The sequence below is a fragment of the Notothenia rossii genome (genome assembly GCF_949606895.1).
Source record: "Notothenia rossii genome assembly, chromosome: 2".
Lineage (NCBI taxonomy): Eukaryota > Metazoa > Chordata > Actinopteri > Perciformes > Nototheniidae > Notothenia > Notothenia rossii.
In genome coordinates this window covers 1,880,297-1,907,685 of record NC_136904.1, presented here as the reverse complement: position 1 = coordinate 1,907,685, position 27,389 = coordinate 1,880,297, and the positions used below count along the sequence as shown (strand labels likewise).

The 27,389-nt window shown below is 42.7% G+C and overlaps 3 protein-coding genes across 4 annotated transcripts in view; 1 reads left to right on the top strand and 2 right to left on the bottom strand.

The window, feature by feature from the left end:
• Nucleotides 1-9,959, top strand: part of wdr59 (WD repeat domain 59) — a 43,530-nt gene extending 33,571 nt beyond the window's left edge. For both annotated transcript variants that reach the window (XM_079661128.1, XM_079661129.1), the window contains 5 exons: nucleotides 7,115-7,262; nucleotides 7,395-7,455; nucleotides 7,725-7,845; nucleotides 8,669-8,811; nucleotides 9,300-9,959. In XM_079661128.1, the coding sequence (XP_079517254.1) occupies nucleotides 7,115-7,262; nucleotides 7,395-7,455; nucleotides 7,725-7,845; nucleotides 8,669-8,811; nucleotides 9,300-9,535 (709 nt within the window). In that variant the 3' untranslated portion in view covers nucleotides 9,536-9,959. The remainder of the gene's footprint in view (nucleotides 1-7,114; nucleotides 7,263-7,394; nucleotides 7,456-7,724; nucleotides 7,846-8,668; nucleotides 8,812-9,299) is intronic.
• Nucleotides 659-3,750, bottom strand: LOC307027898 (E3 ubiquitin-protein ligase TRIM16-like; the record flags this gene model as incomplete). Its single annotated transcript, XM_079662592.1, has 2 exons — nucleotides 3,711-3,750; nucleotides 659-2,477 (listed from the first exon to the last, which is right to left on the bottom strand). Exon 2 carries the CDS (start codon nucleotides 2,192-2,194, stop codon nucleotides 659-661), a length of 1,536 nt encoding a protein of 511 aa, XP_079518718.1. The 5' UTR covers nucleotides 2,195-2,477; nucleotides 3,711-3,750.
• A 553-nt stretch (nucleotides 9,960-10,512) lies between the features above and the next one.
• LOC307026077 (uncharacterized protein) lies at nucleotides 10,513-26,775 on the bottom strand. The gene is made up of 3 exons (XM_079661184.1): nucleotides 26,314-26,775; nucleotides 15,005-15,575; nucleotides 10,513-14,484 (listed from the first exon to the last, which is right to left on the bottom strand). Exons 2-3 carry the CDS (start codon nucleotides 15,189-15,191, stop codon nucleotides 12,986-12,988), a joined length of 1,686 nt encoding a protein of 561 aa, XP_079517310.1. The 5' UTR covers nucleotides 15,192-15,575; nucleotides 26,314-26,775; the 3' UTR covers nucleotides 10,513-12,985.
• Between the last annotated feature and the right edge of the window lie 614 nt (nucleotides 26,776-27,389).

Below are 27,389 nucleotides of genomic sequence, written 5' to 3'. Positions count from 1 at the left end.
GTGGAAGTCATCTGTAGAGAGCGGAGGCATTTTGCTGCTAAATAGCTTAAGCTAAATAGCATGCAGTACCAGGCTTTAGCTGTCGCTAGGCCACGCTACAGTAAGACTGAGGTCGTCGTAAAAATATTGAAATTTGGCTGAAACCCTCCGTCTATTTACGAAGAATAACTGTCCCAGTGATAAGTTCATGTCCAGGAGCCGCTGCTCAAAGTTTTCAGAAAAGAAAAATAGGAAAATCAGCATAAAAAAGTAAGCAGAGGCAAGAGCAAGCAGAAACGCGTCTGCACTGTAAGGAGGCTGGGAGGAAGAACTCATCTGATTCAATACTTACAGACGGTTATCTGATTCAAATGTATTTAAATTGCTCGTTTTACACAAACCTCCTGCAGTTATATAGCAGTCACTATTTGTTTAAGTTGAACACTTTTACTGTTAGTGTTACGCATTGATCGTTATTATCGTAAAAATACATCAAATATGTCACTTATGACTTCTCCATGAAAGAAAAAGGCTCCGGTAAGGAAACATTTCGGCAACCACTTTTTCACTTCTGTCTATTTGAGTTTGGATACCTCAGCAATGTTTCTCCAACCCTCATTGAACCCAATTCCAGCATACAGCGGCTGAGTGAACACGGTCTGGACTCTGTGAACGAGGGTCATGGTTTCATGGATGATGTGTGATCCAGGTACACTCCCACTCTGGAGGACCGAGGACCTGAGACGGGAGTGATGACACTATTGTACACAAATTTATATTCGTTGTAGAAACAATCTAATTTCCAAGATTGGTCGTTTTCTCCAAATCTACCTGACCACCCAGCTCTGCTGATGCTCTTGTATGCGACAGCTACACTGCATCCTTCTCCTATCCACTCCACCTCCCAGTAACAACGTCCAGTCAGACTCTCTCTGCTCAGGACCTGCCTAGTCTCAGTGAATCTGTCTGAGTGACTCATATCATAGTATAACTCTGGATAACTCTTGAATGCTGCTGCTCTGTCTTCCTTAGATAAATGCAGCTGTTTGTATGCTGTGTTTGGATCCAGAGTGATTTCTCTTGCATATTTGAAGAATCCAGCTCTGGTGTCGGGCTCTGGTTGTGGCCGTAACACTCGGACTTCAGTTAGCGAGATGTTGCTCCACTTGACCCTCAGGACCTTCTGTAGTTTATCTCTGACCCCTGATAAATCCTCTGTCACATCCTCAAAGTATCTGAGAGGACGGGTGTTGCTGCTGGGTGAGTGATTGGTTACACTGAGGGCTGGCAGTGAAGAGTAGCTGTGCAGGAACTGGTTGTGATCCTGTGTGAGTGACAGCTGCTCCAGCTCAGCATCTCTCCTCTTTAGATCATTGATCTCTGGCTCCAGCTTCGCCTGAAGCTCTTTCACTCGACTCACTTCTCTCTTCTGCTGGGATCTGAGCTGCCGCTTCACATCAGAGCGTCTCTCCTGCATGATACGGATCAGCTGGGTGAACATCTTCTCACTTTCATCCACTGCTTCATCAGCAGAGCGACTGATGACCTCCACCTCCTGCTGAAGCAGCTTCACATCTTCCTCTCGCTCTTGGATTCTCTGCTGGATGTTTAGTCGACTCCCCTCCAGCTCTCTCTGCCTCTCAGTCCTCTCTGCTGCAGCTGACACCATGTCGTGTCCTTTGTGTTCGTCCACAAAGCAGAGAGAACAGATACTCTGCTGATCAGTGCGGCAGAACATCTTCATCACCTCGTCGTGACGAGAGCAGATGTTCTCCTGGAGCTTCTTGGAGGGCTCCACCAGCTTGTGTTTCTGTAATGCAGCTGATTCAAAGTGAGGCTGGAGGTGTGTCTCACAGTAAGAGGCCACACACTGCAGACAGGACATGAAGGCTTTCAGTTTCCTCCCAGTGCAGACATCACAGGCCACATCTTCAGCTCCAGCATAGCAGTGATCAGCAGGAGCAGCTGGGAGTCCAGTCTTCTTCAGCTCCTCCACTAAAGCTGCTAGCATGGTGTTCTTCAGCAGGGCAGGCCTCGGTGTGAAGCTCTGCCTGCACTGAGGGCAGCTGTGGACTTCCTCTCCATCCCAGTGGCAGTTAATACACTCCATGCAGTAGCTGTGTCCACAGGGGACGGTCACCGGGTCCTTCAGTAGATCCAGACAGATGGAACAAGAGAAGGTTTCCCGGTCCAGCTGAACTCCTTTCTGCGCCATTTCACTTCTCACTGTTAGTGATATATTCTCCTTTTCTCTGGACAGAAACACTCTGTGCTCCCTCTGCTCTTTTTGCTGAAGTGACTGAGGAATCCGCTGAGAGAAGCTCGATGTGAAAGGCAGGGTGTGTTATCTGTCCTTTTTTATACGACTTAGTTGAAAACTTTATTCTGATTGGTCAATTTGGACTTCCAGAAGTTGTTAATGCTTTTTAACACAAGGATCAGGGACTATGTGCAGTCATTTCAATCCTCAGAAAGAAGTCTGGTCAATTTGACATCCGCTGTGACAACAAAAATATATTTCTCCATCAGGAAACACCATGAAATGCTTTTTGAATATTCATAGATATATTTGTGACCACAAAAGTTTGGATTCATGATGGCTAAACTGTCCCCATTAAAGAAAGGAAACGAAAAAGAGAACAAGAGAAGGGAAGACTTTAAAAGACAGATTGATGGGCGTCAACAGAAGAAGACCGACAGGAAGTAAACGGCAGAAGAAGACAGACAGGAAGTAAACACTAAAGGGAACAGCAGAAGAAGACAGACAGGAAGTAAACACTAAAGGGAACAGAAGAAGACAGACAGGAAGTAAACACTAAAGGCAACAGAAGAAGACAGACAGGAAGTAAACACTAAAGGGAACAGCAGAAGAAGACAGACAGGAAGTAAACACTAAAGGGAACAGAAGAAGACAGACAGGAAGTAAACACTAAAGGGAACAGCAGAAGAAGACAGACAGGAAGTAAACACTAAAGGGAACAGAAGAAGACAGACAGGAAGTAAACACTAAAGGGAACAGAAGAAGACAGACAGGAAGTAAACACTAAAGGGAACAGCAGCAGAAGAAGACAGACACTAAAGGGAACAGCAGAAGAAGACAGACAGGAAGTAATCACTAAAGGGAACAGCAGAAGACAGACAGGAAGTAAACGCTAAAGGGAACAGCAGAAGACAGACAGGAAGTAATCACTAAAGGGAACAGCAGAAGAAGACAGACAGGAAGTAAACACTAAAGGGAACAGAAGAAGACAGACAGGAAGTAAACGCTAAAGGGAACAGCAGAAGAAGACAGACAGGAAGTAAACACTGAAGGGAACAGCAGAAGAAGACAGACAGGAAGTAAACACTAAAGGGAACAGCTCCCACAGAAGTGGTATCAAACATTACAGAGTTGCATATTAACGGCAATAGTCTGAAAGTCTGAATGAGGATTGCTTGGGTTGTTTCTGGTTCAAATGGAGCCGTTGAAACATCTGCCAACCCGGAGCAAAAACAACTCCCTATCTGTGGATTCAGAGCTACACAGTTAGGTTTGAATCAATCGTTTTGTTGGAAAGAAGGACTCAGTACTTCCTCACTCTCATGTATAAGACCTTGAATATGCAAAAATATGAAAAAAAACGGAAAATATTTTTACAGTAAAACCCATGTTATATTAATAATGTCCACTACTAATTATGTAGATCTGGTGAACAACTGTGATTAAAATAAATGATAAAGTAAGAGAATACCTTCAGTAGATCCAGATATGCACTCCTCTCTGTCTGCTGTCTACAGTGTGAGTCTCACTTCCTGATAAACGAATCCAGTCTGAGCAACAACAACATAACAACATGTTGGACACACCCATAGTCACACACACACACACACACACACACACACACACACACACACACACACACACACACACACACACACACACACACACACACACACACACACGGTTAAGAGAGGCCAGATCTTTGTTCCCGTGAATCAGATAGTAAATTGAGCTCTACGCTATTGTTGTTATGAAACATGAGATGCAATGCAAAGATATAAGATACAAATAATATTCTACTTTTTAACAAAACAATATTATGATCTTAGAAAATAATTATTATCAAGCTCTTTACTACATTGCTGGATGAGGAGTGGCACCATCTGTTAACCTGCTCCACGGCTGAAAACATGTCATTGCTTGGTCGTAAAATACTTCCCCAAGGTTTAGCATTAGTACTTTGGCTATTGTCCAATTTGTATGATTTCCTGTAACATTTTGCACAATACCATCTAAATCTAGTGCATCTGTAAAGCTATGACAGATGCCATTTTATTTCTGTTTGAGTTTTTAAATGTTGGATTGTTTATTTCTAGTCTTTTCATTTCTCTAATGTACAATGCCTTGTCTCCTTATGCTGCTGCCACACACAAACATTTCCCAAATTGGGATCAATAAATGATATTTTATCTTAATAACACGCAGGCCTGTTCCTCTTTGACTGTTATTCGGTGCTTTTATCACGCAGGCCTGTTCAGATAAGTCAAAGTCTACTTTATTGTCAATCTTCCTGTTTTACCTCATTCACACCAACGCAACTCCGGTTCAAGCTCCATGCTAGAGCTTTTCAGGTTCAGAACCGGTTCTTCGGTTTAGCTCCGGCTCTTTTCACACTGCCCAGAGTCCGACTTGTGCTGCGTCATCGTTTGCGTCATGACGTAACCGTTTGCGTGCCTGCTTCATAAAGCCAAACCGTGCGGAAACCCCTCACAGCTGACACCGACAACAATGGCCGATTGTGCTCCAGCTTCCTCTGTACCTCTTCAGAAGAACAGGTTCCCAGTAGGTAGCTGGTCTCTTCAGAGGACCACTGCTGCTTGTTAAGTTTCTCCATCGTTGTGTACAAACTGGATAAAACGCTGGCTTTTTGTCGTTGTTCAGGAGTTGATCCCGCCCCTGCCCCCGCCCCCCCCTCGACGTAAGCGTGACGTATGTGGTGCTTTTGCTCTGGCCGGACAATTTTTTGGTGCTTGAAACGAACCGGAGCTAAGAGGCTGCTCCGCTGCGGTGTGAACAGGACAACCCGGTGCTTTTCAAGCTCCAGCTCCGAACCGGCCATGAAACACCGTTGGTGTGAATGAGGTATTTGTGTGTACAGAGAGATCGAAATACCGTTTCCCACAATCCCAAATATAATAACAAATGGATATCATCTGTTCATCTGTGACTATTCTGTGCTTTTATTAACATGTATTTTAGTTTACCTAGTTTAGTATAGGTGAATGTGCTGGTATTTGTATGGTGCTGTTTTCTTGCAGGGTGTTATTTGTAATGGTGGTGCATGTTGTTCTCTCTTCTGAGGCTGAACATATGTACAGTGGGGCAACAAAGTATTTAGTCAGCCACCAATTGTGCAAGTTCTCCCACTTAAAAAGATGACAGGCCTGTCATTTTCATCCTAGGTATACCTCAACTATGAGAGACAGAATTTTAAAAAAAATCCAGAAAATCATTGTCTGATTTTTTTATTATTTATTTGCCAATGATGGTGGAAAATAAGTATTTGGTCAATAACAAAAGTTCATCTCAATACTTTGTTATATACCCTTTGTTGGCAATGAGAGGTCAAACGTTTTCTGTAAGTCTTCACAAGGTTTTCACTGTTGCTGGTATGTTGGCCCATTCCTCCATGCAGATCTCCTCTAGAGCACTGATGTTTTGGGGCTGTCGCTGGGCAACACGGACTTTCAACTCCCTCCAAAGATTTTCTATGGGGTTGAGATCTGGAGACTGGCTAGGCCACTCCAGGACCTTGAAATGCTTCTTACGAAGCCACTCCTTCGTTGCCCGGGCGGTGTGTTTGGGATCATTGTCATGCTGAAAGACCCAGCCACGTTTCATCTTCAATGCCCTTGCTGATGGAAAGAGGTTGTCACTCAAAATCTCACGATACATGGCCCCATTCATTCTTTCCTTTACACGGATCAGTCGTCCTGGTCCCTTTGCAGAACAACAGCCCCAAAGCATGATGTCCCCCCCCCCCATGTTTCACAGTAGGTGTTCTTTGGATGCAACTCAGCATTCTTTCTCCTCCAAACACGTCTAGTTGAGTTTTTACCAAAAAGTTTTATTTTGGTTTCATCTGACCATATCACATACTCCCAATCCTCTTCTGGATCATCTAAATGCTCTCTAGCAAACTTCAGACGGGCCTGGACATGTACTGGCTTAAGCAGGGGGACACGTCTGGCACTGCAGGATTTGAGTCCCTGGTGGCGTAGTGTGTTACTGATGGTAGCCTTTGTTACTTTGGTCCCAGCTCTCTGCAGGTCATTGACTCGGTCCCCCCGTGTGGTTCTGGGATCTTTGCTCACCGTTCTTGTTTCTCATTTTGACCCCACGGGGTGAGATCTTGCGTGGAGCCCCAGATCGAGGGAGATTATCAGTGGTCTTGTATGTCTTCCATTTTCTAATAATTGCTCCCACAGTTGATTTCTTCACACCAAGCTGCTTACCTATTGCAGATTCAGTCTTCCCAGCCTGGTGCAGGTCTACCATTTAGTTTCTGGTGTCCTTTGACAGCTCTTTGGTCTTGGCCATAGTGGAGTTTGGAGTGTGACTGTTTGAGGTTGTGGACAGGTGTCTTTAATACAGTTAACAAGTGGAGGACAGAGGAGGCTCTTAAAGAAGAAGTTACAGGTCTGTGACAGCCAGACATTTGTTTGTTTGTAGGTGACCAAATACTTATTTTCCATCATAATTTGCAAATAAATTCTTTAAAAATCAGACAATGTGATTTTCTGGATTTTTCATAGTTGAGATATACCTAGGATGAAAATGACAGGCCTCTCTCATCTTTTTAAGTGGGAGAACTTGCACAATTGGTGGCTGACTAAATACTTTTTTGCCCCACTGTATATTCTTGAAAACGTTAAGAAAGGAGCTTCTGAGATCCGCGTGTTTTACTCAAGACCAGAAAAGTACATTTTTAAAAACCTCAAATAGACAGTTTGTGAATCTGTGAGTATTTTAGTAAGAGCTGGATAGAAGAGTCTTTTGAAAAGAGAAGATGGAGATGCATGGAGAGGAAACAAGTGAGGGTCGGTGTGTATCTGTAAAACTAAATTGTGTGCGTGTCTCTGTCTCTGTCTGCAGTCTGGATCACTACAGCCACATGAGTGACGTCCAGACTCTGGCCATGCTGTGCAGTGTGTTCAGAGCTCAGCCCCCCGCAGACATTTACTCTCTGTACGGACATCACCCCTCTCGATCCTCCGTCTTCCCCCCTCCCCACTCTCGATATGTAAGTATACTGGCCTCTCTGAATCCCCCTTCTCAGTAATTTATCTCGGGACCACCAGGTGATGTCGAGATGTCTCACTACCATGAGCAGTGTGAGTCTTTTTCAGTCTAACAACGGCTGTATGTTTTGTAGCCCAGCATCACGTCCAGCTCCAGCACCTCCGACTCCGTCGCTGCGGGCACCTGGAGCTCAGGTCTGCATGTTTACATAATGTAGTTTTTAAATATTTGGTTTTAGTTTTTATATATTCGTTTATCATTTATATATATATATTGGGTTTATTTATTTTTTAAATGTCAAGGTTTATGTATGAAGATTATATATTTAGTTTTATTGTTTAAACCTTTCTTATCAACTGTTATTTTCAGTTGTTATGTATTAAATGTGTTTTTTGTGTGTGTTTATATATGTAGTGTATTTGTATCCTTACCCAGGTTGAACCCATGTTATTATTGTGTGCAGGTAGAGACTGTGAGCAGGTCAACCCGTGGGCCGAGTCCTCTCCGGATGACCACCGCTGTGGCCCCCAGGGCCCGAGCGACCCCCGGGAACGAGAGCGAGAGCAGCACGACATGAACAAGAGGTGACGTAGCTTTAAAGAGGACGCGCAGGAGTGGGGAAAAAGATAGCGGACATTTCTGTCACGTGTGTGTGTGTGTGTGTGTGTGTGTGTGTGTGTGTGTGTGTGTGTGTGTGTGTGTGTGTGTGTGTGTGTGTGTGTGTGTGTGTGTGTGTGTGTGTGTGTGTGTGTGTGTGTGTGTGTTGTCCAATATTCTCCGGTGAGCACAACTGTGGAAGTCTTTCTTAAATCCTCCTCTACTTTCGCTTTTTGGACTTCATACAAGTTGTGTATTTTTGACACACTGGTGGCTCTGGAAGGCAATTCAGAAGTGCAGTCGTTGGATGCGACCCAAATTATATCACGCAGCTCCTCATCCTCCACAATGTTAATTGGCCTGCAAGCTGTCGCCACCCATTTAGCAATCTTTGTTGAAAGTTTGCTGCTCGAAGACGTGTCCAGGCGTCTCCACCGCACACGTTTAAGTGTGGTCTGCCGCAAGCGGGCGGCAGGAGCGGGGCTGTCGGCATCAGCAGTGTGCTTGGATTGTATAGATGGTATTTTAAACTTGATGCGCTCTGAAACTACGGGGCGGCCGAGCACAAAAAATGCCCATGCGTTAAAATAATTAGTGGCGTTACATTTTTGTTTGTTATTAGCCCTAGTTTATACATTAATAACATTAATTGAAAGAATATAAAAACATGCTTAATGCCTCGAGTATTTGTTGTTTCAGATCATGTTTGAAAACTGTTTTTTTTTTAAAGTTCACGGATGATGTAATCTAGAACCACCTGTTGTGAGGTACAATGTGTTAATAAAGTTGTAACATAACTTCCTCTTCCAGACTGCTGGACCCGACCAACACGCTGCAGTTCGACGACTTCAAGAAGAGTTACGGAGAAATCCTTCACCGCTGGGGTCTGAGGGAGAAGAGAGCCGACGTCCTCAAGTTCGCCTCCTGCCCTCCTGAACCCCACAAAGGCATTGGTGCGTCCCTCTAGCGCTGCTGCCCTATAATATATATATAATGTGCAGCGAGGCGTCGTTATTGGAAAGAAGAGCATGGTGATCATGGAGCCCGATGCAAAGTGGAGGGATCTTGATCACCCTGCTGTTTCCTTTAGTGTTTACCTTTTGCCTGTCTTCTTCTGTTGTTCCCTTTAGTGTTTACTTCCCATCTGTGTTCTTCTGCTGTTCCCTTTAGTGTTTACTTCCTGCCTGTCTTCTTCTGCTGTTCCCTTTAGTGTTTACTTCCTTTCTGTCTTCTTCTGCTGTTCCCTTCCATCCTCTCCCTTGTTCCTCCTCATCAACGGTCATTATTTTTGCTTAACAGCGGTGTGTTATGGAGTATTAGCAACCTCTGAAATGTCAGAATCAGACCAATCAGCATTGAGTATTCAGCTAAGCCGTGTGATTTGTAATGTTTAAATAATCAGTATTCAACAATACCCAGAGTGTGTGTTCTCTCTGTGCAGAATTCGGTGTGTACTGCTGTCACTGCCGCAGTCAGGCTCGTGGGACTCAGTGCGCTGTCTGTAAACGCCTCACCTTCCAGTGCGCCATCTGCCACGTCGCCGTCCGCGGATCCTCAAACTTCTGCCTGAGCTGCGGACATGGAGGACACACGAGTCACATGATGGACTGGTTCAGGCGGCAGGATGAATGTCCGGCCGGCTGTGGCTGCCACTGCCTGCTGCAGAGCACCTTCTGACTGCTCAGGAACAGAAACAAACACACCTCCAGCTGCAGAGTGGAACCTTCTGATAGCACAGGGACAAACACACCTCCAGCTGCAGAGAGGGGTATCTGATGTAGCGTTTACTAATTTAAATAATGATTCACTGACAGATTAACATACAATCATAACACATAGTGTGAAATGGGTTAGTACTACCTTTATTTTTGGCATATTTAGAAAAAGTAACTCATCATTCATAAGAACAAAGAGCAAACATTGTTAAATACTTCCAGTGGACTGAGGAGGAAGGGTGATCCTTTATGTTATCATAACGTGTGTTTATTTGGCATATAATACTATAATAACTGATATTAAATACATTGATAATTATACATAAGCACTGGATGGAAATCAACGGCAAAAATAGGTAATTAATAAAGAAATCATTTCAAGCAGACTTCCACATGTCTTGGTACTTCCTGTTTAAATGTAATTGCTATTACTTTGCATAGCCTCTCCAGCTTTATCAAACTTCACTGACAAAATAAACAGTTTTTAAATTAACTGTTAAGTTGTCACAGTTGTTTGGAGCCGCTGCCGGGTCTGCTTAAAAAAACAATACTTTTATAATTCCCCGCACTGTCTGACCACAGGGGGTTAAACAATAGCTAACGTTTATTAGCTAAATAGCAATAAGTGGTGGTGGTGCACCAGGAGCTACAGTGCGGGCCGCCAACAGCAATGTGGGTCAGAGCCGGATCCCAGCTGAACAGATTGTGGGACACAGCAGGAAGAAGTTTTAACACAGCAAGTTCTTCCTTTTCAAAAGGAGTTCACTTTATTAACCTGTTAAGCCCGAGAGACCCCGGTAGAAGGGGTTTCACGAAACTGTGTCTCAGGGCTTCTTAATATTTAAACAGCTATTAATGTGTCATACCAGATTAACGGGAAGAAACTCAGCTAACTGACGATGCGAACCATTTTTACCAAAACAGAAGTCTCAAGTCTAAATGACCCGACAGAAAAATTCTAACGCACTTAGCCCAGAACTCAAGGTAAAAATACCCTTATTAATTATCGTAACTGCACATACAAGATATCAGATTATATGGGTATTAGTATCACTGAGCAATCAGAACTCGCGACAGGGGAAGCAAACACAGACATCACAACACGTAGCATTACGGAGCAAACACGGGTGATCGTCTCACCTTAGCTGTTATTCTGATCTAAAGTCGTGTTCAATGGAATTAAAACGATAAAAACGCGGCTGAAGGTTAATCCAATGTGTCTGTCACTTTAAAAAAAGATTATTGATAATCCATAATTCAATTTATATTAGCTGCTAATGATAGCAACCAGAGTGTATCGTGTATCTCCGGTTCCGGGGCATTCTGGCTGTGCAGCACTCATTCACCAATGGGTAATGTTCAGATGGATTTGAGGAACTTCCCCTCGATTGTATTGGCTCTAACGGTAACAAAGAGATGTCAATATTCAAAATCGAACGAGGGGGCCCAGAAATATGGAAAATCCACCAAAGTGATCCCAGAAGTGTTTTTTTTTTCTAAATCTCTCTAAAAAGGTCAAATTTCACTTGTTTTGCATCAATCCTGATACAGGGTACATATATGTTATAGTTTGGATTCCTAAAGCTTTTAGTCTACTATCCCATCATTCAAGGGTGGTTTTCATAAAAGTAATTTCTTTTTTTTTAACAGACACTATAATTTACATTTTTTTTACTATGTTCAATCTGAATATACTTTAAAATAAAAACATCTATATTGATTCTCACTTCTCTACATCCAACTCACAGGTTTATTATTACTTTGAGAAAAAAGATTATGTACCCCTTTTAGAAGGGAAGATATGGTCATTTGTTCAGGGAATGTCATTTTCGAGCCTGAGACCTGAAAAACAGGCTCAGGGCTTAAAGACCCAGTGAAGTGCATGTTTTTGCACCAAAAAGAAATGGCAGTTTCATTCCTTACATATCATTGTGCCTGTTCATGGCTAAAATAATTTTTAATATTTCATAATTAATGAATTATTCATTTTGCCGTCGCAGACGATAGTGGCTGTGACGTCACAAGATGTACCCAGTTGCGATTGTAAACATGGCGGAGACTTTGGAAAGTGATACTAATGTGAGAGAAATGATTGATTTGGACAGCTTTTCGGACAGGATAGATGAGGAAAGTGATCAATTTGGTGCACTTTGAGGGCAACATTAAGAGATTTATGGATACAGCTCTCAAAACTCATATGAAACATATATTTCAATAATCAAAAAACATTGGAATGATTTCTTAACCTATTTTATACAACTAATATTACATAGATGGAAATATTTGTTTACATAGATGACCAAACCCACTGAGATAACTTAGGCTACAGTTTACCTCCCTGAGCTGACGTTATCTCTCTCAGTCCCACAGGAGAGCACTCTCCCTCTCCTTATTGTTGAAACAGCTAATCTCCGTTAGCTCCGAGCTAGCACCAGATGCTAACGACAACCCTGTAACTCTGTCAGTCTCTCTTTCTCTCTCTCTCGAATCGACCAGTGGCCTTTATTTATCATGATCAATCAAAGAATCTACGAAACAATGACACCAGCCAGGCTCACCTTCATCTTTTGGGAACAGAAACATCGCCACTTCGGCAGACTTGACATTACTACAGCCAGCGGCAATGCATCGTTTCCCCTGTGTTTTTCATCCCTCTTTCTTCACTGTCGCCTCCATTGTCAGGTTTTCTCGATTGGCAATCACTTCCAGTCGACTCCGACACACTTTCCAGGAAAATACTAGCTCAAAAACGTTGAGAAATTCGAATTCGAAAAAGAGAAAAAATGAACGGTGGTGAATGTAAACAGTGCGGCGGCGTCCATCTCGTAAAGTCACGCAGTAGATTGCAAGCCACGCCCACGAAGGCGAAGGTCGACTGCAGATTTCCCCGGCAAATTCAAAACTCGGCAAATTCGTTGCTATTCCAACATCTTTTGATATGGGTTCCAATGGACAATTTTGTTCATTACTATATTTATTAGCATAACAGATCATGCACAGGTGCACACTTCACAGGGTCTTTAACAACGATTCTTCAAAAGCATCACGATGAAATGTAAACTCACATTAGCTGATATCAACAAAACGATAAGAAATCAGCCGTTGCTTTTTCTTGTGACTTTGGTTTTTGGTCACAAATTGAGCAACCAAATGGTTTCTCCCATCTCTTCAGACTGCCTTTCAGGCGTAATATTTTTTTTAATTATAAAGTCATGTTCTTGGCTGGTTCTCTGTCAGTGTCGCCATAAGTGTTGTTTACTTTTGTGTTATTAGAGCACAATGGACATGTTTCTGTGCTTAATATTTGTTTTACTGCATATTCAGACTTGACTTAGAGCAATGATGTTTTATCACTTTTAGAGGAGGTATCCCGTTATACATACTTCCTGGGACAAACTCAAAGAGTTTAAACCTAATAATAATAACTGTCATCAGTATCTGGTTCTGAAGAGTCTCCAGGGTTGTCCTCAGTCTCTGGTTGTAATTGTCTCTCTGGATCTGAGTTCCTGGCTGGTTCTGGTCCTCCACAGTCCTCTCCATCAACTTCTGTTTCCATGTGCTCAGCTGAGCTGCTGGCTGGAGGCTCTGCCTCTCTGATCTCCTCAGTTTGAGTTTGATGAAGCTGTGAGGACTGACGACCAACACACTTATGGATTTTGACCTTATATCTCTGCGTGAATCTTTTGTCACAAATACTGCATCTGAATGGTTTCTCTCCTGTATGCATTCTCATGTGGTCCTGTAAAGTTCCACTGTGTGTAAAAGAGTTCTCACAGACTGAGCAGCTGAATGGTTTCTCTCCTGTATGAATTCTCATGTGGTCCTGTAAAGTTCCTCTGTGTGTAAAAGAGTTCTCACAGACTGAGCAGCTGAATGGTTTCTCTCCTGTATGAATTCTCATGTGGCGCTTCAGAACTCCTCTCCGTTTAAAAGATTTCTCACAGATTGAGCAGCTGAATGGTTTCTCTCCTGTATGGATTCGCAAGTGGTCCTGTAAAGTTCCTCTGTGTGTAAAAGAGTTCTCACAGACTGAGCAGCTGAATGGTTTCTCTCCTGTATGAATTCTCATGTGGCGCTTCAGAACTCCTCTCCGTTTAAAAGATTTCTCACAGATTGAGCAGCTGAATGGTTTCTCTCCTGTATGGATTTTCATGTGTTCCTTTAAATTTCCACTCCGTCCAAAAGAGTTCTCACATACTGAGCAGCGGAATGGTTTCTCTCCTGTATGAATTATCATGTGGCGCTTCAGAACTCCTCTCCGTTTAAAAGATTTCTCACAGACTGAGCAGATGAATGGTTTCTCTCCTGTGTGGTTTTTCATGTGTCGTTGTAAAGGTCCTCTCAGTGCAAAAGCTTTTTTACACACTGAGCAGCTGAATGGTTTCTCTCCTGTATGGATTTTCATGTGGTCCTTTAAACTTCCACTTTGTGTAAAAGATTTCTCACAGACTGAGCAGCTGAATGATTTCTCTCCTGCACTACGTCTTGATTCACTGAAAGGGTCTTGATTATTTTTCTGAGAGTTTGAACCTGGTTCTCTGGTCTCCTTCCAATCAGCACAGTTTTCAGGGTTGTTCTTAGTCTCTGGTTGTAAGTGTCTCTCTGGATCTGAGCTCCTGGCTGGTTCTGGTCCTCCACAGTCCTCTCCATCAGCTTCTGTTTCCAGGTGTTCAGTTTGTCTTTGATGAAGCTGAGAGGACTGAGGTTTCTCTTCATCATCTTCACTCTTCACAGGGACAGGAGTGAATGTGAACTCGGTGATATCAGCCTCCTCCAGCCCTTGAAGCTGCTCTCCCTCCTGTTCTTCTTTAATGTGTGGGGGGGGCTCTGGGTCCTCCTGGTCCAGACTGGAGCTCCACTCCTGCTGCTCAGGGGGAACCTCTTCTTTAACCACCACCAGCAGCTGGACGTCTGCAGGAAACAGGAAACACACGTGAAACAAAAAATTCTGTCTTTCTAAAAATCTCAGGCTAAGAAGATAGATGTCGATCCCCTATTGATTTACATTTAAATATTTTTGGGGACTAATAGAATATGTTTACACAGCTGTTGTGTTTAAAAAAACAAAACAAAAGTTGATGTTTCTAGATCAATGTATATATTGCAGCTGAACATGTTTAAGGTTGTGGTTATCCAATTTACTATGGAGGGAAGCTACCAAAAATTAAAAATTCATTAAATGAACCGAATAAATAAACGTAGGCATTTTTTGATCGGTTAAATGTGACATGAATTTATATTTTTGTTTTAATTTTCTATTTTAGCATTTCTTCTGGCAATAATATTGTAGAGTAATATTTCAGATGTATTAAAATCATAATAAAATCTAGGTAAACATTGATTTATTTATACATTATTTTACCCCAAGAGCCATCCAATGCAGTTAATAGAGTCCGTTAATATAGAGAGAGTGAATAACGAGGGAACAGACCTGCTCTGTGGATCTGAAGCTGAGGCTGTAAAACAGCGTCCAGTAGTTTCCGGTGTCTCTCGTTCTCCTGTTTTGAACGAGACAGTTCCTCCTCGTACTCTGCTATCGTTCTTTCAAACAGAACAAAGATGTCTTCAGCAGCCGCAGTGAGTCGCTGCTTCACCAACGAGAGCAGCACAACACTCATGTTTACTAAATCACCACTTCCTGTTAAACACACTGTTTCTCTGTGTGTGCTTCAGTCTCTGTTAAACACACTGTTTCTCTCTGAAGCTTCAGTCTCTGTTGAACACTGTTTCTCTCTGTGTGCTTCAGTCTCTGTTGAACACACTGTTTCTCTCTGTGTGCTTCAGTCTCTGTTAAACACACTGTTTCTCTCTGTGTGCTTCAGTCTCTGTTAAACACACTGTTTCTCTCTGAAGCTTCCTGAGCTGATGTTCAGCTGGACGGCAGGAAGCAGAGGTTTGGGAGGATGATGTCCCCTGATGCTGTTTTCATTTCTCCGGCACCACGGGGGGTCCTGTGTGGATGGCAGCTCCTTCCTTAGCAGATCCAGTTCTCCAGAATTGTCCTAATCACAAGGAAAACAAGAGAAAGAAAAAATGATTTCATAAACACAGGGTTGCAAAATGATGATTGCAAAATGTAACGCAGCATTACAGACAAACCATCCCTAAAGGATCACTTAAAATGACATACTGTTTTGGTTTAAAAGATTTCTATATATCCAAAACATGTATCTGAAGCGTTTTTCTCAAAATACCAAACAGATCACCCTTTGTACCCATGCCTCTAACCCTCTATTTCAGCCCTGTTAGAAAAGTGCTGATTCTGGGTCTGGCGATTTAAATGTAACCGATCTGCTGGCCACGCTCCTTTGGAGCATCCGCATGCAAGCAGTGAGCTCTGTGAGGAGAAGGCTGTCTACCAGCAGAAACTCAACTAAACGCTGCTGTGATTAAACGCCATATTATGTTACAAACCACATCAAGGATTATTTCTGAAACAGTATGGAGCTCAAAACGCTTTCTCTCTCTCAGGTTTACCCCAAGGTGAGTTCCTTTTTTTATTTCCTGCTTCTTCACACATACTCTCTCCAGTACAGGTTAGCTGTTAGTGTTTGTTAGCGATGCTTGCTAATGTAAACACAGACCATAAAACTTCCAAAACGCGTTTCGCATTTTTTTCTGATAGGGCCGTGGGTGTAAAGCCCACCCACATTTTAGGCGCCTTTCATGACACCCAAGGACACTGCAGAGTTCGTTAAAAATGCTAAGAACAGAGCATGATAAAAACAAACAGGAAATCATAGAGGATACAATCAAAGTGGACACAAATTAAACACATGATGGGGAGTACTGCAGTGAGTAGCTGATTTGAACAGGTGGGTTTTTAGTTGGGATTTGAATATGGTGATTGTGTCAGACTGTCGGATGTGTGGGGGGAGGGTCTTGGAGCAGTGCAGCTAAAGGTCATCATGACGCAGCAAATCTGGATCAGCTCCGTTGTTCCCCCGTTTTTAGGGATTAAAAGAGAGGGTTTTATTTTCTGACACTTTGTGAGTCTTCTTACACACCGGGGACACATTTATGTATAAAAGACAATAAGTTAGACCCGATACTCACATGTATCAGTTATTAAAGTAAGTTAAACCCAAAACTCACATGTATCAGTTATTAAAGTCAGTAAGTTAAACTGTAGAGCCGATGAATGGGAGTTCGAGGCGGCGTGTTGAGTATGGAACTCCACACTTTATTTTCCATTAGTTTACAAAAAGGTAGGAACAACTTCATTACATGCTACTCAAGCTAGAATGATAAAAAAAACACAGGTGCGCCCTAACAGGTCCGTGGCACAACACACTCAGTGAATGATGTCCCGTAACGTTCCACCACACAAGCCCCCCCAGAATTCACCCCTATACAAAGTCTGTGCGGCGGGGAGGAACGACAGCAAAACGGGAGCCGGGGAAGCAACCCCTGCAGGGGCGGCCGCCGGGAGAGGTGGGACCGGAACCACAGGCCCCAATTCGGTGACAGGGATGACGCGGAGGCCGTGCCAGCACCACCGGCTGGTCCAAGTCCAGGTGAGCGGCCTTAATCCGGTCCACCGAGACGTGCTCGGTCTTGCCACCCAGGTCGACCACCAAGTGCTTGCCCCCGTGTTCCAAGCCCGGAAAGGCCCATTGTAAGGGGACTGCAGGGGGCCTCTGTGAGCGTTGTGCCGGATGAACACATGCTCCGCCAAGCGAAGCTCCACGGGAACCCGGGACCACTGAGTTCCGTGCTGAGCAGTGGGGATCGGAGCAAAGGCCTTAGCGGCGTCCTGCAGGAAAGCCACCTGGGCCGTCGCCGACCAGCTTAACCCACAAACCTCTTGCCACGGCGTTCCAGAGCTCTGAACTGCGAACGGTCTGAGGAAATGTCTGAAGGGGTGCCGAAACGACACACCAACGTCGTAATGAAGGCCCGGGCTACAGATGGAGCACTGAATTTCGGACTCCAGCTTACAGCTTCCTGCCTACGGCCTGCCAAAGACCAGTATAGAGGAATGTTAAGCCCTCCCACTATTTTCCAAGAGGGCGTTGCCAGATTTTTAATTTCAGGTTTTAACCAGGAGATGGCGCTTCATTCACAAATACAGAAAGACAAGTTTCATGGACTTTCAGTTGTGTTTTGAAGAGCATTTGAACACATCAATATTTTAGATCAACTAAAGTATATCTAATCTTGTAATTCAATAATATACAGTCTTTATATATTAAATAATCATAATAATAATGTAAATGTTTACATTACACTTCTTTATTTGTTATGCTCATACTTTAACCTTTACAATCGTTTGCTTTAATATGCAGTATATTTTTGTGTTTGCTTCCTCCTGCTCCCTTTCGGACACATACTGTATGATTTATTATTATTATTAATATGAAGATATTATTAAGATAAGATAAGATGTTACTTTATTGATTGAACATTTTAGTTTAGAATGTGCTGTCCCACGGTAATTCAGAAGGCTCACAGGTCACATTCCGACCATTATTTAAAACAATAGGTGCTTTCACACCGTCTACAGTTTGATTTGTATAGAGGGAGCTCTGTCAGTTTTTTGAATTACCCATTTGCTTTCGGGGAGCCCTATTTTTCAGAGCACATCCTGCTAGTAAATATGTCACACGCACGCCGTTATCGTCACGGGAGAAGGACACACACAGCCGGTGGACGCACGCGAACGCGACAACGAACGTAGCGTGTACATTCTAAAAAATAGCTCACAGATGGTGAGCAGGTACCGCGGTTTGGAACTACAGTATTGAGATGTGAGTTGGTTTATTCAGTAAATTAGCTCAGGATAATTGGATGTTCTGTCTACACCTGTTGATGTGAGGCTAATGCAGGACTTGCTAGCTTGATGCTACCGGCTTTTAGCGGCAGTGACTCAACAAATTGCCTCTAAAAATTGATCGTCAGCAATGTATGACAAGTAGACTGCTTGTTTAATATTAGACTCACACCAATAGCTCAATATGATCATAACACGATTGCTTTCATATCAGAGATCAGATGAGGGGGAGCTGCCTCCAGCAATAGAGGATGAGGCAGAGAGAAGCAGCAGCAGCACAGGGTTGCAGCAGGTATGTTATGGCGCATTTACACTGGAGGCCTCGCTCGGCCTCGCTCGGTTTGGTTAGGCCTTATTAGGCCCGGCTCACTTTAATGCTGCGCTCACATTACAGTTTAGGAACTGGGGTAGTATCTATAGAGAGCCGCAGTGACGTGTCGTAAAACCCGGAAGTAAGTTAGCATTTTTAGCACTTCCGGTTCCTTCCTCAAAAAGCAATGCATTTTTTCCATAGGGTTTTGGAAAATAGCTCGAAATAAGGTCTGTGGTTGACACAAATTTAAGAGGTAATTGACGTTTTGTTCTACGACATTAAATACATCAGCAGTGACCCTACTGGGGATTTTTGAAGAGTTTACGTGTCTGAAAAACGATGGTTGTTACCGAATGGCTGAATAGGACTACAGAAATGGTCGAGGCCGTTGTACGTCATTACGCCGAACACGTAAACACTCCCGCTAAGTTTGTTTTCCCCTGTGTTCTGCTTGAAAGCAAGTACCTGCCTATCTTTAGTATCTGTATATCTATATCTGACCATTAGAATCTATATTTTTGAAATTGTCGTTTTTAACACCGTAGTTTTACAAATTATAGAATAATTAATTACCAGTGTTTTCCAATTTCACTCGGCAGTTCGTTTCGTTGGCTAACGTTAGCTAAAGCTAGCGCTACTAGTTAGCTACGCAATGGTTTGTTGCTTTGCTCCGGGTTGCAGCCACAGGTCTTCGCATGAAACGTGCTTGTTCTATCGTTTCCCGGCCAATGTTTTCCAAAGGAGAGTCTGGATTCGTGCCATGAGGTAAGCTGACGTTACATTTTTGTCCATGTCACGGTGAAATGTAAATAATGGGTAGTGACTGTATCGCCGTTTTAGAGATGGCGCTGCTGAAAAGACCGCAACACAAGTAAAGATAATGAATACATCCTATTAAAACCTGTGTGGCTTATATGATAAGTCTAATTAGTACAAGCAGCATAACGTTTCACCATGTAACTAAAGATTGTAGTCAGGGAAATCAGTTTGACATATTGAACTAATAACAAATCACCTCTGGCTGGCAGAGAACTCTCTGCTCCATAGCTTCTCTTGGACGTAAAATCACATGTACATTTTACATTTATATTCAATTTAATATCCCATCCCTCACATACTTTTGTATATATAATAACTTATATTTTGTTTTTCTTGTTATGCTGCTGCAACACAAACATTTCCCAAATTGGGATCAATACAGTAATATCTTATCTTAATTAATTAAGAAATATAACTATTATAATTAGTGTAGCAGCTGACACCTATTTTCAATATGGATTAATCTACCATTTATTTCTTTAGTTCAATTTTCATCTATAAAAATGTCAAAATAGTGAAAATGTTCACGAGACTTATCAAAGTGCAAGGTTATATCTTTAGATGTTTTGTTTTAGCCTATGACTTGGTGTGACTTCCATGAAACTATATTTGATATCTTCCCAACAGACGAGCTGACAGGAAACCTAACACTCTAACAACCACAACATTGCAAAGGCGAGTAAATGTAAATTAAAAACAATTCACAATTTTATTATTTCTTCTTCTTTCTTGCAGTGAGGTGAAGCTGACCTTGCACTTGGTGCCAGTAAGGATGTTCCTCACGCAGGCTGAATGTTTCTCCTTCCTTACTGACACAGAAGCCCTTGATTTGCAATGCTTCACTAATTGTCATTTCCCTTGCTCCGTAGGGATACTTTACCTCCAGCACAGCGGAAGACCCTACCAGACCATCTGGAGATGCCCCCAACAATCCTGACTCATGGACCTGCATCTGGGTTGCAGTGTTGAATGCCCTGACGCCCTCACATTCATTCATAGTCCCCCACTGTACAGACAAAACACCATCAAGGGCCTGTTGTTGCCCTAGCACCCTGGCAATAAGGGAAGCAGTCACACGCTTTGACCTCAGGACAGCTCCAAAGTTGCTGGCAGTCAACCTTCCTTTCCTGAACAAATGCCAGTTTGGGCTGGTTCGCTGACCAGTGGTAGCCACCTGAATTGCCCTCTGTTGCTCTTCAGACAATGCCATGCTTGCCACAATTGCCTCAGGTCCCTGAAGCCCAACAGATTTGATAATTTCAGGAACAGTAAGTGTTTCCAAGCTGTAGTGTTCCTCTTCTGGCTCGGGGGAGAGGAGCCAATAGATTCCTGAGAACCTGCCCCCGAGTCTGTCCCTCAGCCAGTCACGATCTTCGGAGGTGGGCTCTCTTGTCAGCGGGTTAAATTAGTTATTGGTTTCAACAGTCACATTAAAACAGTTACTAAATCAGCTTACTATCACCTAAAGAACATATCTAGGATTAAAAGACTAAAGTCACAGCAGGATTTGGAAAAACGTGTCCATGCTTTTATCTTCAGTAGACTGGAGTACTGTAATGGTGTCTTCACAGGTCTCACTAAAACATCTATTAGAAAGCTGCAGCTGATTCAGAACACCGCTGCTCGAGTCCTAACTGACACTAAGAAAGAGGATCACATCACTCCTGTTCTGAAGTCTTTACTCTGGTTCCTCACTGACACTAAGAAAGAGGATCACATCACTCCTGTTCTGAAGTCTTTACACTGGTTCCTCACTGACACTAAGAAAGAGGATCACATCAGTCCTGTTCTGAAGTCTTTACACTGGTTCCTCACTGACACTAAGAAAGAGGATCACATCACTCCTGTTCTGAAGTCTTTACTCTGGTTCCTCACTGACACTAAGAAAGTGGATCACATCACTCCTGTTCTTAAGTCTTTACTCTGGTTCCTCTCTGACACTAAGAAAGAGGATCACATCACTCCTGTTCTGAAGTCTTTACTCTGGTTCCTCACTGACACTAAGAAAGTGGATCACATCACTCCTGTTCTGAAGTCTTTACTCTGGTTCCTCACTGACACTAAGAAAGTGGATCACATCACTCCTGTTCTGAAGTCTTTACTCTGGTTCCTCACTGACACTAAGAAAGTGGATCACATCACTCCTGTTCTGAAGTCTTTACTCTGGTTCCTCACTGACACTAAGAAAGTGGATCACATCACTCCTGTTCTGAAGTCTTTACTCTGGTTCCTCACTGACACTAAGAAAGTGGATCACATCACTCCTGTTCTGAAGTCTTTACTCTGGTTCCTCACTGACACTAAGAAAGTGGATCACATCGCTCCTGTTCTGAAGTCTTTACTCTGGTTCCTCACTGACACTAAGAAAGTGGATCACATCGCTCCTGTTCTGAAGTCTTTACTCTGGTTCCTCACTGACACTAAGAAAGAGGATCACATCACTCCTGTTCTGAAGTCTTTACTCTGGTTCCTCACTGACACTAAGAAAGAGGATCACATCACTCCTGTTCTGAAGTCTTTACTCTGGTTCCTCACTGACACTAAGAAAGAGGATCACATCACTCCTGCTCTGAAGTCTTTACTCTGGCTTCCTGTGTGTCAAAGAATAGATTTCAAAATACTGCTGCTGTTTATAAAGCACTGAATGGTTTAGGCCCAAAATAAATTTCTGACCTGCTAAATGATGAACCATCCAGATCTCTCAGGTCTTCAGGGACTGGTCAGCTTTCTGTCCCCAGAGTCAGAACTAAACATGGAGAAGCAGCGTTCAGTTATTATGCTCCAAATATCTGGAACAAACTCCCAGAAACCTGCAGGTCCGCTGCAACTCTGACTGCTTTTAAATCCAGGCTGAAGACTTTTCTTTTAGTCGCTGCTTTTAATTGAACTATTCATATCTTAGACTGCACTGTAACTTTTATCCATGTATTTTTTCTTTTAATGTTTATTTTATTAGCTTTTCTTTTTAATGACTGATTTTAAATGCCATTTTCTTAATGTCTTGCATTTTTTGTAAAGCACTTTGAATTGCCTTGTGTTGAAAAGTGCTATATAAATAAACTTGCCTTGCCTAATAAAGATTTAATGTGACACATAAAATTGATTTGTTGATGGGAATGAATGTGAATAAATTAACTCGGTCTTAAAAGGTTAACGGTACTCTTGCTATCACTACTCACAGACACTATAAACCTTGTCCCTCATGCTAGCCCTGACAACACCGGTAAGCACACCTTCATCTAGGCTGCACTGTTACGTGTCCTGACTTGTAGTGGTTCTCTCCTCTGTCTACACTCTTGTCATCTTTGTAAAACGATATCAGAGTGGTAATTGACACAGCCATGACTTCTTCTTAAATTCAGTGTGGCTACAATGAAAAGCTTTGTTAAAATATGCAAGCACGCGAAAGTCAAATTCAGCTTTATTGTAAAAAATTCTACATGTGTTATACATCCAGAAATATCGAAATATCGTTTCCCACAGTTTGACATGTATACATAAAACAAAAAGGGCCTAGATAAACGTGGTATACATTAAACAAAACGGGCCTAGATAACCGGGGTATACAGTTTAAAATGTTAATATATTTAAAGTTTTCAAAGTGCAGTTTCAGTGCAAGTCAGTTGAAACGATCTTAAGTTGGCGTGACGTTGAAGTCGTGCGACCCTGCTGCTGTACTGGCTTGTAGTTAGTTTATAGCGTAACGTTAGCATTTTGCTTCTGCCGACTAGATTTATTATTCAAAAATTATAAAAGTAGGGTTGACATGTGGATATTATCCGGCTGAACAAAACGTGATCCATCTCTTAAATATGTGTCAACCACAGACCTTATTTCGAGCTATTTTCCAAAATCCTATGGAGAAATTGCATCGCGTTTACTTCCAGGTTTAAGGACGCGTCACTGCGGCTCTCTATAGTAACGCAGTGTAGGCGGAGCCGTGACGTCATCTTCAATGAGCGCCCAAGAAAAACAACACAGCCGTTAGCTCTTAGCACTCAGAGCTCACAGTTCTTCATATCTGTTCAGAAACTAGACAAAAGTTAAACAAGTACAAACCACAGACTGTCTGTGTCATGGAGAATACAGTCGCTGGTTTATTTATGTCTGTATAGGCAGTTGTTGTGAGTGTGGACGGTCGGAGCATTTACAACGTTAGCTTAGCCAAGCTCCATTTAGAAAACACGCCTTTTAAAAGGTTTTTCGCCTGCCGTCTGTCTGCAGACTTGTCAAAGCATTAATTCATAGTTTTTACTAACCGGTATCAGTATGTTGTTACTTCGGCATCATTTTGAAACGTGTATTACAATTAAATCACGGTCAAATATGTTCATCTTGTTGTAGCCCCCTTGACAGCGATTCTCTCTCTAGTTTAGCAAACTCAGCCCGACTCAGCCCTGTTTGTTGGCCTCAATAGAACCACGATTTTGTCGGGCCAGAAAAAAGGTGAAAAAGTAGCCCCAGGCCGGAACTAGGCCAAGTGTAAGCGCAACCAAAAACAGGCCCCGCACGGCTCGGCACGCTTAAAGCGAGCTCCGGGCTGTAGTGTGAATGCGCCATTATGTGCTGTAGTCAGGTGATTTAAATGTATCAATGAAAGGAAGAAGTGTAGGCTACATGATAAGAAGGGAATACAGTTTGAATACATTACTTTTTAATGTACAAATACTCTGTTACTGTACGATATCAATAACAATAATCCACAGCTCCTCTCTGCTCCAGAGGATAAAAAAAATGTGGGTGTCCCGAAAAATGTTTTCGAGCAGCACCCTGCCAAGGCAGTAAACCTAGGGGAAACACTGAAGTCAGCTGAAATGGTGGCATAGTTGCCACTGCTTTACGTGCCGACAGCATGTTTGAACGTATTTGCAGCAGTAAATGTGGCTGTTTGGCCACTGACGTTGCCATAACACCTGAATTTAAATGTGCAACCTCTTTTTGAGACAGATTTTTGCATGAAATTATAATTCTTCTGAATGATATTCTTAATGACAGCTAGTTTCTATGTGAACATTATGAGATGGACAGCCAGAGAGAATAAATGAAAAACAGTTATGAAATACTATCCGCGGGGGCGGAGTGGCTAAATGGATAGAGTGCTGGACTTCGAATCAGGGGATAGCAAGTCCGAGTCCCACTGCAGTCAGCATGTCGTTGTGTCCCTGGGCAAGACACTTCACCCCAAATTGCTCCTGTGGGGATTGTCCACAGTACTGAATGTATGTAAATCGCTTGGATAAAAGTGTCTAACAAATGACATGTAATGTAAACGAATAGAGTTTAAAAGGAGAGTGATTTGTAAAATATAAAATCTATTTCATATGGGTGTTGAGAGATGCATCCATAGATCTCTTAATGTTGCTCTCAAAGTGCACCAGATTGATGCTTTTAACTTCAATATTTCCCCCAAAAAATATTCCCCTCACCCCCTCCCACCGCACTCTGACTGACTTCCCGCGCCCCTGCTCAAGCTAGAATGATAACAAACCACAGGTGCGCTCCCTAACAGCACAACAACACACTCTCTACAACAAAATTAATTATGTCCCGTAATGTTCCACCACTTACTTTAATAACTTATAAATGTGAGTATTGTTAAACCCAATACCAGTGATGCAAACACAGGTATGGTGAAAAAAGAGAGAACTATCCGAAGCAGAAAGAAACAGCGTGATATACCATCTGACAAAGGCCTGTGCTATAATGCTTCAATTAACTGGCTATTCTTTATAATATACTCAGATCAATAGGAGACAGATATTTTAAGTTATAAATCAAGGGTTTTTATTATTATTTACAGCAGGGTGGGGAACCTTTTTCCTTTCAATTTTTACAACATCCTCCGAGGTCCCTACAAATTATTGAACTCAACCTCTGCTTAAAAAAACTAAAATCACAGACAATACATTTGGCCTTTCTTTCATGCTGTGCAAAGAACAAGCAACCTCTTAATCCAGATATCTTACCATGACTCGCGCACGCATGCATGATTTTTTTTTAAATATTGAAGTTGAAAGCATCAATCTGGTGCACTTTGAGAACAACATGAGGAGATCTATGGATACATCTTTCAACACCCATTTGAAAAAGAACTGGAAGCAGATTTTTCTTTTGGGATATTTTACAAATCACTCCCCTTTCAAACTCTATTCTTGTTATTTTTAACAACTTTTTTGTTACTGTCATATAGTATTTTATACCTGTTTTTCATTGAGTCTCTAATGTCTCATTAATAATTATAATGATCATATCAAGGTGTGCCTTAACCTCACTGAGCTGAGGTTATTTGAGCCTCTCAGGAGAGAGCTCTCTTCCACCTGGTTGTAGAAAAGCTCTTTAAATTCGTTAGCATAGCTAGCTAACCAGATGCTAACAACAACAGATCTCCACTGTGCTTACAGCTAAAGACACAGCCACGCAAACACTGCGGCATGTGTACGGCTCCTTATGGGTACTGCAATATTTTAAGAGCTGGAGCGGCGTTCCGGTGCTCTCCGTAAGCACTCAAGTCTAGTCTACACTCCTTTCAGACGAGACATAACCACGTCGAAGACACGTTACGCTCGTGTTGTGTTGAAGGAACCTGAAGTGAGAAGTTGTCCGTCAGTCGGACGGACTAACGGACGAACTGACGGACCCCCCCCCCCCCCAAACGAAAACTCTTCGGTTCTCCACGAATTACACAAGTCACCCAAAGCAGCGTTAAAAAAGCGGGAGGCGCCGAAAAGCGACTAATTTGCATCACTGCAATACTCACATTGATCAGTTATTAAAGTAAGTTAAACCCAATAATCACATTGATCAGTTATTAAAGTAAGTTAAATCCAATACTCACATTTATCAGTTACTCCCTATGGTTACTCCTCATGTGCTGCTTTCTCTCTGAAACCATTTTCTTTGTTTTCTCGCGACTGGCGCGCATTGCATCCTGGGATACGGTGGGCTGCGAGGAAGAGGACTCTTCAAATCCGGGAAAAGAAGAAGGCCGCTCTCCTACCCACCCCCTCCCCCCTCTCTTCTGTCTGTCCGCAGAATCAGAAATCCTTTATTGGTCCCACAGAGGGACATTAACATGGTTACAGAAACAGTGGAGATAGATGCTGCTCCCAGACCGTAGTGGAGGAATACAGGGGAGGACTCTCTGCAGTCTTCCCGGACTGAAGCACCAGGCTTCGGCTTCAATAACCCACTCTGAAATGAGGCAGACAGGCAGGCTGTTCCTTGGGAGGCCGCTGTGTTTCCTCAGGACTTTGTTTTACAGCTAACTAGAGACATACTGATCACTGCTGCTACTCCCGCTCTCTTCCAGACACACACTACGCTCGCTCACTCTCGCTCTACACATGCACGCGCCACTTGCACGCGCCACACCTCCCTCTCTCTCTCTTAAAGGGATAGGCGACCCCACTCTTCTTCTTCTTCTTCTTCTTCTTCTTCTTCTTCTTCTTCTTCTTCTTCTTCTTTAGTGTTTATCGGCGGTTGGCAAACCAAATGTTAGCTGCATTACCGCCACCAACTGGACTGGAGTATGGACAAGAGACTATGCAGAAAACAATAAACAAAATAAAACAAACAAAAACAACAAAATAAATAAAACCAAAACTCTAGATTATTTTAAATGTATCAATTTCTCTAAGAAACGTAATAAGCTCACAATATATATTGCCTGATGTTTTCCCTAACAGCCCTGATAGCGAAAAGTCAATGTATTTTGCTTTCTTCAGTGTCTGGAAAAGCACATTTCTCTGAGTACTATATTTCCTGCAAAGCAGTAAAACATGCTCAACAGTTTCTGGCTGGCTAGTGTATACACTTTCCGGTTGGATGCTTTCCTATTACCCTTAATGTATGATTGAGACCTGTATGACCTATTCTCATCCGAGAAATGACATTTTCCTCCCTTCTTTTAAA

Coding starts and splice junctions, on each gene's coding strand:
- LOC307026077 (XM_079661184.1), bottom strand. CDS start 15,191: ATGAGTGTTGTGCTGCTCTCGTTGGTGAAGCAGCGACTCACTGCGGCT. Junction 14,485..15,004: donor GCTTCAGATCCACAGAGCAG/GTCTGTTCCCTC, acceptor TGTTTCCTGCAG/ACGTCCAGCTGCTGGTGGTG.